We start from the raw sequence: 19081 nt of genomic DNA, 5'->3' as shown, positions 1-19081 counted from the left end.
CTTCTTCAGAAATCTGAAGGGGAATTTCTGAAGAAGGGTCCAGACCTGAAATGTCAGCTTTCCTGCTCCTCTGATGCTGCCTGGCCTGCTGTGTTCATCCAGCTCTACACCTTGTTATCCCAGAATCTGCCTGTGTCTGTTTTACTTCAATTGGAAATTTAGTTTAACCAATTTAACTAGGTGATTTTAAATTTGTTAAACATCTGATGGATATTCCTAGAACTGCTCTTAGGTGCTGACACCCAATTTCAATTGTTCTTGATGACATTGTCACCATTCATTCCCTGAAAAATTCCAGGCAACCCGAAAACAGCAACACCAGTAGTGGCCTGGGATTGCTTGGCTGCTTTCACCATTTAACATGTAGGCCAGGGACAGGGGAACATTTAGAACATTTAGAACATTTATTCCTGTTCGCAGCCTATTACACTCTTCTGCACTGCACTCGATACAGAGGGCTGACATCTATATCCAGAGCTACAGAAAACCAGTTCTCCTGTGAACTACCTCCTGCAAGACAATCAAGAAGTGATTAGAACCCAGTTTCCTTCACCAACTGCATAGACCGCTATCAGATGTCTTTCAGGAGGGCAATACTTTGCACAAAATGCACATCCGCAGAGAAGAAAGCCAGCAGCACGCTGACACATTTCTTTCAATCTGAAAAAAGGGAAAAAAATAAAGAGACACAGGCTATTCAGCCTCCTGATCCTGTTCTGCTATTCCAACAGTTCATGGCTGTTAGATACCTCATCACTTACTTGCCTTTGCTCCACATCGCATGGCCCAATCAACCAACAAAATTTTCTCTCCTAATCCTGAAGGCTGAGATTATCCAGAGCCCCTCACAACTTTCACACTGTGCAACCAGGCGCACCTGCTTTTGCTTCTCAACAGTCCAGCTTGAATTTTAAAATGTCTCCTTCACTGTTGATTCTCCTCATCAAAATAAAATCTACCTTGTTGAATTCTTTCAATAGCTTACCCTACTTAAAGAGCCTTCAGCTCTGAGCAATGAACATCAACAAGGATATGTGGTATTGAAGGAGTGCACAGCATATTCTCCAGTGCGAATAATGCCAGTGTTTAGAGTGTTAAATTGAGGACAGATTGCACAAATACAAGGCTTCTCTCTTGACTTCAGATGGTTGAGAAAAGAGGGTGCAGAAAGAACAAATCAACAGAGGCCCTAGTGGAGTATACATAGAACATAGAACAGTACAGCACACGATGTTGTGCTGACCTATTATCCTACTAAGATCAAAATACTCTGCATACCCTACATTCTACTATCATCCATGTGCCTTTTCAAGAGTCGCTTGAATGTCCCTGATGTATCTGACCCCACTACCACTGCCGGCAGCGCATTCCACACGCCCACCACTCTCTGTGTGAAGGACCTACCTCTAACATCTCCCCTATACCTTCCTCCAATCAGCTGAAACTTATGCCCCCTCGTAATAGTCATTTCCACCCTGGGAAAATGTCTCTGGGTATCTACTCTATCTATGCCTCTCATCATCTTGTACACCTCTGTCAAGTCACCTCTCATCCTTCTTCGCTCCAATAAAAAAAGCCCTAGCTCCCTCAACCTTTCCTCATAAGGCCTGCCCTCCAGTCCAGGCAGCATCCTGGTAAATCTCCTCTGCACCCTCTCTAAAGCTTCCACGTCCTTCCTGTAATGAGGCGACCAGAACTGAACACAATATTCCAAGTGTGGTCTAACCCGCGTTTTATAGAGCTGCAACATAACCTCACGGCTCTCAAACTCAATTCCCCTGACAATGAAAGCCAACACACCATACGCCTTCTGAACAACCCTATCAACTTGGGCGGCAACTTTGAGGGATCTATGGACGTGGACCCCAAGATCCCTCTATTCCTCCACACTGACGAGAATCCTGCCATTAACCCTACAAAGTGCGGGGGAGCTTAAGAAAGCAATTAGGAGAGCAAAAAGAGGGAGGATGAAAAACCACTGGCGGGTAAGAATGGGGGAAATACTATGATATTCTGTAAATATTTTAAAGGAAAGAGGATAATCAGGGAAAGACTAGGGCCTATTAGGGACCAAGGGGCAGTCTGGATGTAGAGCCGGAGGACATTGGTCGGGCATTAAGTGAGTACGTCACATCTGTCTTCACTTTGGAGCAAGAGGATATTGGTACAGAATTCAGGAAGGGGGACTGAGAGATTCTTGAGCAGTTTTGACATTGGGAGTGAGGGCGTGTTGGAGGTTTTGACGGGCTTAAAAGTGGACAAATCTCCATGCCTGGATTAGTTATTTCCCAGGCTGCTGTGGGACAGGAGGGAGGAAATTACAGAGGAAGTGCCAGATGACTGGAAGGCAGCTAATGGAGCTCCACTTTTCAAGAAAGGTGGTAGAGATAATCCAGGGAATTACAGAGCAGGGAAACTATTGGAAAAAATTCTGGAGGACAGAATTTGAAGAGGCACGGCTTGATCAGGGATAGTCAATATGGCTTTGTCAGAGAGAGGTCATGCCTAACACATTTGATGGAATTTTTCCAGGAGGTGACCAAATGTGTAAATGAGGGCAGTGCCATTGATATAGGTTATATGGATTTGAGCAAAGCCTTGGACAAGTTCCCACATGGGAGACTGATTAAAAAAAAGTTAAAAGCACATGGCATCCAGGGTAACTTGGCAAGTTGAGCCAAAATTGCTTCTTAGAGACAGAGGGTTGGGGTGGGGGTGCGGGTGCAGGTAGTAGGATGTAACTGGAAGCCAGGGTCCAGTGGTGTGTCACAGGGATCAGTGCTGGGTCCCTTATTGTTTGTGATATATAGTTTGCGATGTATATGAACAATGTAGCTGAGAATGTGGAACAGATGATAAATAAGTTTGGGGATGACACAAAGCTTGGCCGGGTGTTGAATGTCTTAAGTTACAGAAGGGTGTGGACAGTTTGGTCAGATGGGCAGATCATAGCTGATGGAATTTAATCCTGAAAAGTGTGAGGTGATGCAGTTTAAAAGAAGGAACAAGACATGGGAGCACTCAACGAATGGCAGGACACGAGGAAGCTCGGAGGAACAGAGGGATCTTGGGGTATTTGTCCACAGTTTCTAAAAGGTGGGTCTCCAGTTTAATAGGTTAGTTAGATGGCATATGGGACACTTGTCTTTATCAGTCATTGCTTAGGCTAGAAGAGCAGGGAGGTTATGTTGGAGCTGTACAAAACTTTGGCTAAGCCACAGCTGGAGTACTGCATGCAGTTCAGATCACTGCATTTTTGGAAGGATGTGATTGTACTGAAGGAAGGGTTTGCAGAGGAGATTCACCAGGATGTTGCATTGCGGCTGTGAAGAGAGGCTGAATAAGTTTAGGTTTTTTCTGGAGTAGAGAAGATTAGGGACCTGATTGAGGTGTAAAAGGTTATGGGAAGGGCATGGTCAGGGTAGATAGAAAGGCTGCTCCCTTTAGTCAAAGGGTTAATGACAAACAGGCATAATTTAAAGAGAAAGGCAGGAGTTTTAACAGAGAACATATTTGATTGATTGATTGATTTATTGTCAAGGCGTTCCAAAATACAGTGAGAAGCTTTGTTTATGAGCAGCACAGGCAGACCACAGCAAGCATAGGGTGTACAGATCAAAAAGACTTAGAGGCATACAGGTTACATTGCAGGTTACATTATTTGAGGCATTCAACAGTCTGATAATGGCCAGAAAGCAGTTATTCCTGAACCTGCTTATGCGTGTGTTCAGGCTTCTGTATCTTCTGCCTGATGGGAGAGGTTGTAGGAGGTCATTAGTCGGGTGCGATGAGCGTTTAATGATGTTGGCAGCCTTTCTGCAGCAGTGAGACATGTAAATGGAGTCCATGGATGGAAGGTTGGCTTCCGTGATGGTCTGGGCTGTGCACACCACCCTCTGTAGTTTCTTACAGTCGTGGGCAGAGCAGTTGCCATACCAGGCCGTTATGCACCCGGACAGTATGTTTTCAATTGTCAGTCTGTAGAAGTTGGTCAGGGACCTTATGGACATGCCAAATTTCCTGAGCTGTCTGAGGAAGAACCGTACAGAACAGGAACAGGCCCTTCAGCCCACAAGGTTGTGCCAAACATGATGCCAAATTAAACTAATCCCTTCTGCCTGCCCTTGGTCCATATCCCCCTATTCCTTGTATATTCATGTGCTTATCTATAAGTCCCTCAACAGCCCCTATCGTACCTGACCCACCACTACCCCTAGCAGTGCTTTTCAGACTCCTACCACTCTGTCAAAAAAAAAAACTTGCTCCTTAGATCTCCTTTGAATAAATGCATGCCCTCTATTTTGAGGTATTTCAACTCTTGGGGAAAAAAAGATTCCAACCACCAACCCTATCTGTGCATCTCATAATTTTATAGACTTCTATCAAGTCTCCCCTCAGCCTGCGCCGCTCCAGAGAAAACAACCCAAGTTCTTCTAGCCTCTCCTTATAGCTCATACCCTCTAATCCAGGCAGCATCCTGTTAAACCTCTTCTGCACCCTCTCCAAAGCCTCCACATCCTTCCTGTAATGTGGCAACCAGAATTGAATACAATATCCTAAGTGTGGCCAAACCAAAGTCTTATAAAGCTGCAACATGACATGCTGACTCTTCTACTCAATTCCCTGACCGATAAAGGTAAGCTTGCCATACACCTTCTTTACCAGCCGATCTACTTGCGTGGCTACTTTCAGGGAGCTATGGACTTGAACCCCAAGATTCCTCTGTACATCAATGCTGTTCAGGGTTCTGCCATTAACTGTGTACTTTTCCTTAACATTTGATCTCCCAAACCTCACACTTTGCCGAATTAAACTCCATCTGCCATTTCTCCGCCCGTATCTGCAACTGATTAATATCCCACTGTTTCCTTTTACACTATTCACAATTTGAGGAAACACTTTCACACAGAGGGTGGTGGGGATCTGGAATGCACTGTCTGGGAGGGTAGGTGAGGTGGGAAACCTCACAATGTTTACAAAGAACTTGGATGAGCGCTTTAAAGTGTCATAACATTCAAGGCTACGGACCTAGTACTAGCAAGAGAGGCTACTGCAGATTTACAGCAGCTTTGTCAACGCATGCTCAATGGACGAAAAAGCCTCTTCTGTACTGTAAGTTTCTATGATTCTCAAATGTTCAAATAATTCAAACAGAGTACTCACAGATTAGCTATTTTCCAAGGTGGGAAAAGTCAGGTCAAGAAAACACAATCTCAAACTTGGAGCTGGGTCAGTCAAGAGTAAAAGCAGAAAGCATATTCTCAAATTGAAAATCTGTAACTTTTTTTCCTCACCCACAAAAGACTGTGCCCCAAGTCTAAGATTGATAGACTTTTTTTTAATTAGGCAAGCGATAGGCACCGAGAGAATGGAGGTATAGACTCGCCAGGATTCAAGTGAATGGCCAAAGTGGCTCAAAGGGCTAAATAGCCTCATGCTATTACCAATGTTCATCAGCAAAGATAATCAGAAATCCTGACACACCAATCCCCTTGGCTCAAGCTCTCTCGGTCGCTGGGTACAGACTCAGTGAAAGGAAAGCGATGCTAATTACCTCTCGACAGGAGTCACGGTGTCTTTATCCCGGAGGAGCTCAGGATCGGATTCGCTGCTGGTGCGAATCGCTCTGTCCTTCCTCTTATCCTTTTTGTGCTGCCGATGTTTCTTCTTTTTATTCTTCTTCTTCTTCTTCTTTTTGGCCGGCTCATCTTGTTCGCCTTGATCCAAAAGTCCCCTGGATATTCCTGAATAATCACTGAAATAGCAGGACAAGGCCATGGAACGTTAAAATCACACATAAAAATGTCATCCAATCACCAGTTGCACATATCTTAAGACCTTCATTCACTCCGGACTTCTCCAACCCCACTTCCGTCCTCCCTACCTCGTATCCCCCTCGAGCTAATCTTCTCTTCCCCTCTCTTTTCTAATACTTCCATTCCGTCCTGCCCAGATGAGGAACTCAGTAAGCAGAGGGAGCTACACCGTGGCACAGGACAGGGTACAGCTCCACCCTTATCTCCAGCTTGCTAATCTGTAAGAAAAAAGCATGCCATTGGCTATCATGTGTTTTGGCATGTTCTAAGGTTCGATAAAGTAGTACAGAAACATACGCTCTTTCTTTACTTACTAAGCCGTAAAGGTCTTTGTGGAAAAAAAAATCCTTTTTGTTTGGTGTCTTGTCCTTCGCCAGTGAAATAGATTAGAAAATGTACTTAAAATCTAAGAACATGTGTCTCAAAACAGGCATATCCATAAGAAAATCTATAAAAATGAAAAGGTCATTATTCATATTTCTAACTCAGGCAATGCTGCTGAATGCACAGGCAGCCTTGTGAGAGCAGATGTGTGGAAATAACAGAACCCACAATACCAAATCATCACAGCGACAACAACTTTTGACAATCACAGAAGATGAATTAAGTTCCATCCGTCAACATGATTTTCAGAGAGGATCCCGAGATGCAGCCCACACACACACTGCTGAAGGTGACAGTGGGTAAGGCAGCTACGCTCTCTGTTTATGTAGCTGTTAGGTAACAACAAACCGATATGGAAACAAAAAGCACGAAATCCACATGAAGCATTACAAGGTGCTTTACAAAGTAAGTTGCTTCTGACCTTCACTTGGAGCAAAGTGGTTCCTTGAACAAAGTGGTTACTGTTCAGTCTGCTCAGTAATTCTCTCCAAGGACTTTCCAACCCGATTGGAGACCTGATAGCCCAGACCAAAGGGCACCTTTCCGGACATGCGCAGGTTTGGAGGTGTCTATATCAGGATCCCTGGATGCTGCTGCTAAATAATTTGATTTGATTTGATTTGATTTGTTTTGTTGTTGTCACACGTGTTCAGTACAGGCAGATCATAACACAATGGCATACAGATGATAGGGTGATTGAACAGAGTGAGACATACAAAAGTGCAGCTGCATAGGAGGTGTACAAAGCAAGATCAACATTAGATTTGAAATTTGAGAGGTCCATTCAGCAGTCTATTAACAGTGGGAAAGGAGCTGTTCTTGAACATGATGGTACATGTGTTTAAGCTTTGTATCTTCTGCCTGATGGAAGAGATTATAACCGAGGCGGGAAGGGTCTTTGATGATGTTGGCAGCCCTTCCACAGCAATGACAAGTGTAGTTGGAGCCAGTGGATGGAAGGTTAGCTTGCGTGATGGTCTGGGCTATGTTCACAACTCTCTGTAGTTTGTTATGGTTCTGGGCAGAGCAGTTGCCGTGCGAAGCCATGAATGCTTTCTATGGTGTATTGATAAAAGTTGGTGAGGGTCCTTATGGCTATGCCAAATTTCCTTAGCCTCCTGAGGAAGAAGAGGCATCGTTGTGCCTTCTTGACTACCACATCTACAAGAGGGGTCCAGGACAGACTGTTGGTTATCGTCACTCCTAGAAACTTGATGATCTCGACCCTGTCTACCTCAGCCCCACTGATGTAGATAGGGGCGTGTCCTCCTCCTTTCTTCCTGAAGTCAATGATCATCTCTTTAGTTTTGCCATCATTGAGGGAGAGATTGTTATCTTTGCACCATGACACCAAGCCCTCTATCTCCTCCTTGTGTTGTGTCTCGTCATTGTTTGATAACCGGCCTACAACGGTGGAGTCATCAGCGAACTTGTAGACGGTGTTCGTATAAAATTTAGCCACACAGTCATGGGTGCACAGGGAGTACAGCAGGGGGCTGAGTACGCATCCTGGCGGGGCGCTAGCACTGTGGATTATTGTGGAGGTGGTGCTGTTGTCTATCTTCACTGATTGCGGTCGGAGGGCCAGGAAGCGAAGGATCCAGTTGCAGAGGTCGGAACCGAGACTTGGGTCTCAGAGTTTGGAGATTAGTCTGGTTGGGATTACAGTATTGAAGGCGGAGCTGTAGTCAATAAGTAGGAGCCTGACATAGGTATCCTTATGTCTCCACCACCAGGGAGATTTCCAGAAAAAACCTCATGTCTGACCGAGAGAGATGAATTGCTACATTTAGTTATTGACTGTGGGTCAGAGGAGGGGCTGGCATTGTGTCGCCATGTCACAGAGTCATTGAGCGGTACAGCACAGAAACAGATCCTTCAGTCCAACTCATCATGCCAACCAGATGTCCTAAATAAATCTAGTCCCATTTGCCAGCATTTGGTCCATTTCCCTCTAAACCCTTCCTGTTCATTTACCCATCCAGATGCCTTTTAAATGCTGTAATTGTACTCGCCTCCCCCACTTCCTTTGGCAGCTCATTCCATACACACACCACCCTCTGCATCAAAAAGTTGCCCCTTTGGACCCTTTTAAATCTTTCCCCTCTCACCTTAAACCTATACCCTCTAGTTCTGGACTCCCTCAACCCAGGGAAAATACCTTGTCTATTTACCCTATCCATGCCCCTCATGACCTTATAAACCTCTACAAAGGTCACCCTTCAGCCTCCGACACTCCAGGGAAAATAGCCCCAGCCTATTCAGTCTCTCCGTATAGCTCAAACCCTCCAAACCTGGCTATATCCTTGTAAATCTTTTTTGAACCCTTTCAAGTTTCACAACATCCTTCCTATAGCAAGTAGACCAGACTTGCACACATTCCAAAGTGGCCTAACCAACGTTCTGTACAGCTGCAATATGACCTCCCAACTCCTATACACAATGCAGTGACCAATAAAGGCAAGCATACCAAACACCTTCTTCAATACCCTGTCTCCCTGAGACTCTACTTCCAAAGAACTATGAACCTGCACTCCAAGGTTTCTTTGCTCAGCAACACTCCCCAGAACCTTACCATTAAGTGTGTAAGTCCTGCCCTGATTTGCCTTTTCAAAATGCAGCACCTCATGGACTAGATTAAACTCCATCTGCCACTCCTCAGCCATTGGCCCATCTGATCAAGATCCCGTTGTACTCTGAAGTAACCTTCTTCACTGTCCACTCCACCTCCAATTTTGCTGTTATCTGCAAACCATACTAACCATACTTCCTATGCTCACATCCAAACTGTTTATAATAAAAAAGCGGTGGTCCCAGCTCCGATCCTTGTGGCACACTGCTGGTTACAAGCCTCCAGTCTGAAAAGCAACCCTCCATCACCACCCTCTGTCTTCTTCCTTTGAGGTGGTTCTGTATCCAAATGGCTAGTTCTCTATCTATGTGTGATCTAACCTTGGTAACCAGTCTACCACGAGGAACCTGGTCGAATACCTTACTGAAGTCCATACAGATCATGTCCACGGCTCCGCCTTCATCAATCCTCTTCGTTACTTCTTCAAAAGTGCAAAAAGTTAGCAAGACATGATTTCCCTCACACAAAGCCATGTTAAACTATCCCTAATCATTCCTCGCCTTTCCAAATACATGTAAATCCTGTCCCTCAGGATTCTCTCCAACAACTTGACCACCACCGATGTTAGGCTCACTGGTCTATCGTTCCCTGGCTTTTCCTTACAGCCTTTCTTAAATAATGGCACCATGTTAGCCAACCTCCAGTCTTCTGACACCTCACCTGTGGCTATCGATGATACAAGTAGCTCAGCAAGGGGCCCAGCAAACATTCCCCTAGCTTCCCACAGGGTAGTCCTGATCAGGTCCCAGGGATTTATCCACCTTTTCACGTTTTAAGTTGTCCAGCCCCCCCTCCTCTGTAATATGGACATTTTTCAAGATGTCGCTATTTATTTCACCACGTTCTCTATCTTCCATATCCTTTCCCACAGAAAACCGATACAAAATACCAGTTTAGTATCTCCCCCATCTCCTGCAGTTCCACACGTAGGCAGCCCTGCTGATATTTAAGGGGCCCTATTCTCTCCCGAGTTACCCTTTTGTCCTTAATGTCTTTCTAGAATCCCTTTGGATTCTCCTTTACCCTATATGCCAAAGCTATCTCATGCCCCTTTTCTGCTATCCTGATTTCCCTCTTAAGTATACTCCTACTGCCTTTATAGTCTTGTAGGGATTCACTCGATCTCGGCTGTCTATACCTGACATATGTTCCCTTCTTATTCTTGACCAAAACCCCAATTTCTCTAGTCATCCAACATTCCCTATGCCTATCAGCCTTGTCCTTCACACTAACAGGAACATACTGTCTCTGGACTCACGTTTTCTCATTTTTGAAGACTTCCCATTTACCAGTTGTCGCATTTACCTGCAAACATCCGCCCCCAATCAACTTTTGAATGTTCTTGCCTAATACCATCAAAATTGGTGTTTTTCCAATTTAGGACTTTAACCTTTCGGTCCGATCTATCCTTTTCCATCACTATTTTAAAACGAATAGAATTATGGTCATAGGCCCCAAAGTGCTCCCCCACTGACTATCCTACCTCAAGCCAACCATAGGCGTGCACAGGAATTCCTAGAGGCCTTGTTTTCAACTCAATGCTGTCAACAAACATGTGGAATTGGACCCCATATACAAACCCATACAGAACAGAACTGGAAATGACAACCCAATTTAACACACTGGATCATTTAAATACTAAGCAGAGTAGAACTACATCGCTTCATCAGAGGCCGCACTGATGACGTTACCCAGAATGATGACGAAACGTCTGTACGTAACCAGCCAAAATGACGAGCAAGCCAACAACCTCATCCACAAACCGAGCTACAAATCTTCACAAGAACCTTAAAGGCAACTGTCTTGTTCAACGATGGCACTTCAAGATATTCTGCCACAACAGCTGAGATGACTTGCAGATTAAAATGATTTCATATCAAACTCAAAACTGCACTGTGACTGAATCAATGTTTCCCTAACCCAGAGATTCAGGCTATCCTGAGTGATAACCACTCAACACTTCAACAAGAACAGGCTTTGATACTACATTCTGGGCTCCCTGAAGTCTTCTAAAGCCACACTTTTCTGCAATACTCTTGCAGAAACATCCCAGACTACAGTAATGAATGGAGGAGAACAAGTCCATTCACGCAGAGATATCAGGAGCAACCTTACAGGGTATATGCATGATGTAATTAGGAGGGAGATGGAGTATGAAAATGAAACAAAACTTGCAGATTCACCTAGGCAGCAAGGACGAAGTAGTTTGACACCTCATTTACCAACAGCTGGGATGGAACAAACCTTTAGCTTCGTGTCAGCATTCCCACCTTCGAGCCACAGTTCAAATCCTGTTCAGACAGATCTAGCTCAAAACTCTGGGCTGACACACGCTGGAATTGTCACTTCCAGCCTGTGCACGTGAGTGACATAGTCATAGAAGCCGGAGAGCCCATACAACCCTCTTGTAGCATAGAAACAGTCACCCTATCGGCTGGCACAAAGATGGTGGTCCTAGAAGGAGCACTCATGTTATAACCAACTGCTTTAATCGCCCTCAGAACCGTTCACACTACGAGCCAGCAAAAGCACAAATTCTTCACAAAACAACAACAGCTGGGAAGAGCTGTTAGGAAATGCAGTTAAAGCCAGGATACTGGACTAATTAAAGCAGCTAGATGATAGTCTCTTTCTACAACAGCAAACCTAAATAGACCATGTGGTATATTTAGATGGATGGCATGGTGGCTCAGTGGTTAGTACTGCTGTCTCATAGCATCAGAAATCCAAGTTCAATTCCACCCTCGGGCGACTGTCTGGAGTTTGCATATTCTCCCCGTGTCTGCGTAGGTTTCCTCCAGGTGCCTTGGATTCCTCCCATAGTCCAAAGATGTGCATGTTAGGGTGGATTAGCCATGCTGCATTGCCCATAGTGTCCAAGGATGTGTAGGTTAGGTGGGTTCGCCATGGGAAACGCAGTGTTACCGGGATAGGGTAGGGATGGATCTAGGTGGGATGCTCTTTGGAGGGCCAGCGTGTTCTCGATGGGCTGAATGGCCTGCTTCCACACTGTAGGGATTCTATGATTCATGAGGTTCTCCGACATAGTGTTGCGGTGTTAAAAGAATCCTAAGTAGCTGCAGCACCCATTAATTCCACCAAATCCGGATCCATGTCAGATACCGATTCTCTCCCACATCTACTTCAGGAACACCCATTGCCAAATATCTCATTCTGAAACCTCGAAGTGATAGGAGAGAGGTGTGCCTGCTTGGGACTGCAGCAACAGTTCCGGGTCATCCATAACAGTGAAAATCCCAGACTATTCCTCAAATACGAAAGAGAAAAGAAACAGTACTGTAGCTGGACCTATACCATCCGCATTGCAGCGGTTCAAGAAAGCAGCTCCCCGCTATCATCTCAAGGGCGAATAAGGATGACCAATAAATAGCAGTATGCCAGTGATAACCGTATCCCATGGACAAATTCTTAAGGACTCTACATATAGAGATATGGGATGGGTAGAGGGATTAACTCCTGATCGGGGTACTTCTTGGAAAAAAGCCTTTGATCTACACATGGAACAGAAGGTAAGTGAACAGAAGGTAAGTAAACATCAGAGAACTGACTAAAAAAAGGTCAAAACGTATACAGCAATTTTGCTTCGCTGCTGTTACTTATCTGGCAGTAACTTCAAAAAAAGTTAAGCAGGCGTGAAGGGTGCATCAGGGAGTGTTGTGGTGCACTTGATCCTGCTTCCTACTCAAGCAAGAAACCTTTCTGTCTCTCCTCGTCACAGAGCCAAGAGCAGGTAATCCTGCTAAATGAAACATCAGTCCCAATTCCTTCTTTGACAGGATCAGATGGAGGATCGCTGGAATCAGGAATCCCCGCGGGAATGTGGGCATTTAAGGGATTAAACTCTGTTTGCACACATGCCAAAATGAGATTGATTTGAAGAACAGATTGCACTTAACTAGACGCTGCGTGGAGAGAGGAGCTAGGCGAAGGAACTCAGCAGTATTCAATATGCTAACAGTAACAAGGCAGAAACTCCTCACATTCAGCAGACTGGGAAGAAAACCGAAACCTTTTCCTTGCTCATAGGATGGAGACAAATTTGAATGAAGAATTCTTCAAAGAAAAGGGAGAACAGGAGGGCAGGAGTTAAGACAAAGTCCCTGCCATGGCCCTAATTTCTAACAAACGCACAGACGGGCTAGCACTGGAGAAGTGCAGAAATCTCAGAAGGTATGCCTTTGCCTGGTCAAGAGTCACCTGTGATCAGGAACAGGCTTCTTCCAGCCTAATTTGGGGGTGCTGAGGCCAATTATAGAACATGAGCAGAGATTAAACCTGACATCCTTTAGTTCCTGTAGCCCAGCGCTGAAATCAGCAGTATCTTTAGAGACTAGATCATCATGAGGACTGATCTACCTTCCTTTTTAATACAAGGGAATGCTCAGGCACTTTTACTGGAGCCTTTCAGATGCCATCAAGAAAAGCTTAGATTTGAACTCTGTCCTGCAGGTAAAAATCATTTCAGGACAGGGCTGCTCTTGTACAACATACTCACACTATATTAACTATATCACAGCTCAAAGAACTTTAAAAATTACATCCTGAAGGCCATGTCACTCAACACTGAGAGTAAACAACTAATCAATAAATCAAGGTTTTGCAGCATACAGAGGATTAGAGTTAGAGATTTAAAGATGGAGTTATAGAACAAAACTAATAAAGATAAAGAGATGGACAGATTGGGGCAGATAGACATTGAAGCAGGAAGGGTAAAGTTCAAATTAGTGTATAAAAAGGGAGAGAGGAAGACAGCAATATGGAGGGTGAACAGGTGGGGCTCTGTACCTTGCCTGGGATGACCCCAAGGCTGTGTCTGCTGCAGTCCCTACGATACGATGGTGCAGTTGCAGGGCATCTTCAGTGCGGAAGCTTTGATTACTGAGCCAATCCAATCCTGCAGGCAGCAGAAATCAATATTATTTGGCAGCCCTACTTTTTAAAGTATGGACTCATCAGATAAACTGACAGTGAATTACAGTATGCACCATGAAAGTCATTCATAATAGTCAAGGACAACTTACTGTAAGTCAATGAAAACTTCGGTGATCAGTGCCCTGCATTGCTGCACTGTCGACTGGGCTGACCCCTTGCAGCAAAGGATGAGAATTTGAGAAAATAAATAACAATGTTATGGATCAATGTCTCTGCCTTTACATTACTTAGTCATAAGAGACTCCATCTAGATAGATACAGCTTACGGAAAAAAAAGAGTAAATGCAAATGCTTTGTAGCAAGTTTCTGCCTTGATGCTAACTGGTTTCCGATTCCTTTATGTATCCTTTTTAATAGCTAGTGTCAATCAATTCTTTTTTGCGTTCATTTGCAGGATGTGAGTATTGTTAACCAGGCCAGCACTTATTGCCCATCTCTAATTGCCCAGAGGGTAGCTCAGAGTCAACCACATTGCTGTGGGTCTGGAGTCACATGTAGGTCAGAGCAGGTAAGATGGCAGTTTCCTTCTCTAAAGGGCATTAGTGACCAGATGGATTTTTCCCGACAATTGACTTCAAAGTTTCATGGTCATCATTAGATTCTTAATTCCAGATTTGTTTTTAATTGAATTCAAATTCCACCATGACAGGATTCAAACTCAGCTCCCGAGAACATTGCCTGGGTCTCTAGATTAATAGTCCAACGATAATACCACTAGGCCATCATTTCCCCGAAAGACTTCTCGTCTCACTAATGTGAAGGAAAGTGTATGCTGGAAAATGGAACATCTTTGCATTTCAGGGCAATGGGTTAACATTGCCAGGTGAGGTACGGGACGCTGCAGTACAAATTAAGCACCCTCTCCACTGTTCCTTTATTCATACCCTTTCCTGGACCAGCAAAGCCCAATACCCCAACTCAGAAACTGCCAGTAAACACCAAGCTGGGGGTACTTAACCCACAGGGAACCAGCTCAAATTGGTCAAATTTCTTACAACCCAGGACCAAGAGGAGGTTTGCACTCTCAGCATAGTGTCAGGTTTGCACAGATGCTAGAACCAATTTCATGGGGCAGGGGACAGAGAGAGAAATGGCCAGCTTACTATAGATGTGAAAATGGGCCTCCCTTTTTACCTGCAGAAGGACCCTATATTTCAGTGATTCATGCTGACAATGGTCATTCTGAGTGAATTTTTTTCAAGAATTGACTGGATGAAAGTCCTGCATCAGAATCTGAGCTTACTTTAATTGTCTTCAGTTGGCACAAAGGCCTCTCTTATCTGGTTTAAAAGATCTAAAAACCTATTCAGTTTTTCTGATTACCCTCTCTTTCCTCTGTGCTCCATTTCAACACCATTTACAATGTCTTCTGTTTGACACCAACCAATAATCCCTGCCCCAACCGTTCAGAGTGACTGTTCCACATTGCAATGGGTTTTAAAAATATTCTGGTCAGGACTGTCGGAATTTCTTCAAAAACAAACCACAGGCATAATGGCAGGTAATCAACATCTAAAAACACTGTAAATCAACAAAAATCCTAGACTACAGAGGAGTTGTCATCACCAAACTCCTGTACTGCAGTGAGACCTGGACTGTGTATTGGTGACTCGTCACGAAAGAAATTCAACCGTAAATGTCTCTGCCACATCTCGAATTAATGGGAGGGCCATAAAGGAAATGCTAGTGTCCTTCTTGAAGCCAACTCAACACACATCCAGGCAAAACCAACAATGATAAACTGGACATGTATCCAGACACCTGAACGCATCTCGGGGTCACTGAATCATACAACATGGAAACAGACGCTTCGGTCCATATTGTCCATGCTGACCAGGCTTCCCAAATTAAACTAGTCCCATTTGCCTGCATTTGGCCCATGTCCCTCTAAACTTTTCCCATCCACGTAACTGTCCAAATGTCTTTGAAACTATACCTGCATCTCCCACTTCTACTGTTAGCTCATTCCACATATGAACCACCCTCTGCGTGAAAACATTCTCTTCTCACATTAAAAATATGCCCTCTAGTTTTGAACCTCACCACCTTAGGGAAAAGACTTTTTCTATTCACTTTTTCTATGCTTCTCATGACTTTATAAACCTCTATAAAGTCACCCCTCAGCCTCCTACGCTCCAGTGAAAAAAATTCTCAGCCTATCAAATCTATTTTTATATCTCAAACCCTCCAATCCCAGCAACATCCTGGTAAATCTTTTCTGAACCCCCTCCAGTTTAATACTATCTTTCCTTTAGCAGGACAACCAGAACTGTCCACAGTACTCCAAAAGTGGCCTCACCAATATCCTGCACAACCTCAACATGACATCCCAACTCCTGGACTCAATGGTTTGAGCAATGAAGGCCAGAGTGCCTAATGCCTTCCTTACACCAGGTCCTGTTTACCCAACTCCCACAGGGAGAAAATGATACAAAGACCCTCTAAAGCGCTCTCTGAAGCCTGGCAGCATTGACATTAATGACCTGGAGGAACTCCCTGTCAATCATATCGAATAATAATAACTTGTCCTTAAAGCAGTACCACACTTTCAGTCATAACATTTTCAAGATGAGGCAGTGAGGTGGTAATGAAAGAAAAAGATAGTAAGAAAATCCTGCACTCTCGATCCCTCTACTCTGCTGTACATAGAAACAAACAAACTAAATACAAGAACAGGAGTAGGTCATTCGGCCCTTCGAGCCCACTCTGCCATTCAACAGGATCACAGCATTCCTCATATTTGATTAATTGATTCCCCAACTGATCAAGAATCTCTCCCTCTCTCTCAGCCTTAAATATACACCAGGGCTCTGCCCCCATAGCTCTCTGTGGCAAGGAGTTCCAAAGAAACTTAGCCCTCTGAGAAGAAATTATGATCAATACGATCATGACTGACCATCCAACTTAATAGACTATGCCCGCTTTCACTCTATATCCTTTGATCCTTATAGCTGTAAGAACTATATGTGTATCACCTTCTTGAAAACATGGAACGTTTTGACCTCAACTACTTCCTGTGGCAGAGAATTCCAAAGGCTCACCACTCTCTGGGTGAAGAAATTTCTCCTCATCTCAGTCTTAAATGGTCTACCTCATATCCTTAGACTGTGACCACTGATTCTGGATTCCCCAGTCATTGGGAAGATCCTTCCTGCACTTACTCTGTCCAGTCCGATCAGAACCCAGGGTACAATGGGATCTTGATCAGATGGGCCAATGGGCTGAAGAGTGGCAGATGGAGTTTAAGTTAGATAAATGTGAGGTGCTGCATTTTGGAAAGGCAAATCAGGGCAGGAGTTATACACTCAATGGTAAGGTCCTGGGGAGTATTGCTGAACAAAAAGACCTTGGAGTGCAGGGTCATAGTCCTTTGAAAGTAGAGTTACAGGTAGACAGGATAGCGAAGGCGGCGTTTGGTATGCTTGCCTTTATTAGTCAGTGCATCGAGTATAGGAGTTGTACAGGACATTGCTTAGGCCACTTTTGGAATACTGTGTGCAAGTCTGGTCTCCCTTCTAGAGGAAGGATGTTGTGAAACTTGAAGGGGTTCAGAAAAGATTTACAAGGATGTAGCCAGGTTTGGAGGGTTTGAGCTATAGGGAGAGGCTGAATAGGCTGAGGCTATTTTCCCTGGACTGTTGGAGGTTGAGGAGTTACCTTATAGAGGTTTATAAAATGGTGAGGGGCATGGATAGCATAAATATACATGATCTTTTCCCCAAGGTGGCAGGAGTCCAAGAACTGGAGGGCATAGGTTTAAGGTGAGAGGGGTAAGATTTAAAAAGGACCTAAGGGGAAACTTTGTCATGCAGAGGGTGGTGCGTGTATGGAATGAGCTGCGAGAGGAAGTAGTGGACACTGGCACAATTGCAACATTTAAATGGCATCTGGATGGGTATATGTATAGGAGAGATTTAGGAGGATATGGGCCAAATGCTGGTAAATGGGACTAGACTAATTTGGGATATTTGGTCGGCATGGATGAGTTGGACCACAGTGTCCATTTCTGTGCTGTATACCTCTTTGACTCTAACTTTCTAAACTCTTCACATACCAGTCAAGGGTTGGCCTGTTAAGTATAACCTGGTGTCGTGTGATTTTTGGCCCTGTCCACCCGAGTCCAACACCAGCTTGTCCACATCACTCCTGATGTGCTAGACAACTCTGCTGTAAATACAGCCGTAATGATGCACAAAACAAAAAGAGACTGCAGTTACTGTGAACGCATGATTAGTCAACATTTGTGAAGAGAACAGAACATTTAATGCTTTTCTGTTCTTTCCACAGGTGCTGACTAATCTACAAATATTGCAAACATCATCTGTCTTGCATCATACAGCATTTACAGACAAAGAAGGGCTTTCCAGCCCATCTTTAGTTATCCACCGAGAACTATTGTGTAAAGCATTGGTGTCCAGATTTAAGCAATGAAGTAAGTACATTGAAAACAGTTCAGAGGGGACTAGATCAAGGAAATAATGAATAGGCAAGGCTTGTGTCTGCCAGCGTTTAGAAGAATAAGACTGAAATATACAAGATCTTGAGGAGATGATGTGGAAAGAATGTCTCCTTTGTGAAAGAATCTACAATTTAGGGTCACTGTTTTAAAATCAGCGATCATCTATTTTAGACAGAGATAGAGAGGTTTTTCTCATTGGAACTCTCTCCCTCAAAAGGCAGTGAAAGCAGAGACTTTAATATTCTTAAGGCAGATGTAGATAGATTCTTGATGGGCAAGAGGGTTAAAGGTTATCAGGGATTATTGGGAATGTGAACTAACTACCTCAGTCACACTAATGGTAGAGCAGGCTTGAAAGGCCTATTCCTAGTCCAGATCTGTACATGTAACAAAACACCCATTTTGAACACAGCAGTTCCTGCAATGCAATAATAGCCAGGTGAACGTGCTGTGTGACACTGACAGAAGAATTTTTTTTCCTTCTTTATTCATTCAAGGGATGAAGGCATCGCTGGCTATTGCCCATCCCTGATTGCTCAGAGGGCAGTCAAAAGTCAACCACATTTCTGTGGGTCTGGAGTCACACGTAGGCCAGACCAGGTAAGGATGGTATCAGAGATAGTAGGAACTGCAGATGCTGGAGAATCCGAGACAACAAGGTGCAGGGCTGGATGAACACAGCAGGCCAAGCAGCATCATAGGAGCAGAGAGGCTAGCATCCTTAGAAGAGGTTTCGCAGTGGGGTTAAAATCGAATCAGAGATAGTAGGAACTGCAGATGCTGGAGAATCTGAGACAACAAGGTGCAGGGCTGGATGAACACAGCAGGCCAAGCAGC

At 44.3% G+C, this 19081-nt stretch overlaps 1 protein-coding gene across 1 annotated transcript in view; it reads right to left on the bottom strand.

Annotated features, from left to right (window-relative positions):
- The window catches only part of nrde2 (NRDE-2, necessary for RNA interference, domain containing), a 100180-nt gene that overhangs the window by 51650 nt on the left and 29449 nt on the right, over nt 1–19081 (bottom strand). The window contains exons 2-3 of the mRNA XM_048600021.1: nt 13639–13747; nt 5555–5755 (exon numbers count right to left, since the gene is read on the bottom strand). Of these exons, the coding sequence (XP_048455978.1) occupies nt 5555–5755; nt 13639–13747 (310 nt within the window). The remainder of the gene's footprint in view (nt 1–5554; nt 5756–13638; nt 13748–19081) is intronic.

This window comes from Rhincodon typus, chromosome 8, assembly GCF_021869965.1.
Source record: "Rhincodon typus isolate 14 chromosome 8, sRhiTyp1.1, whole genome shotgun sequence".
NCBI lineage: Eukaryota > Metazoa > Chordata > Chondrichthyes > Orectolobiformes > Rhincodontidae > Rhincodon > Rhincodon typus.
This window is presented reverse-complemented; position numbering and strand designations above follow the sequence as displayed.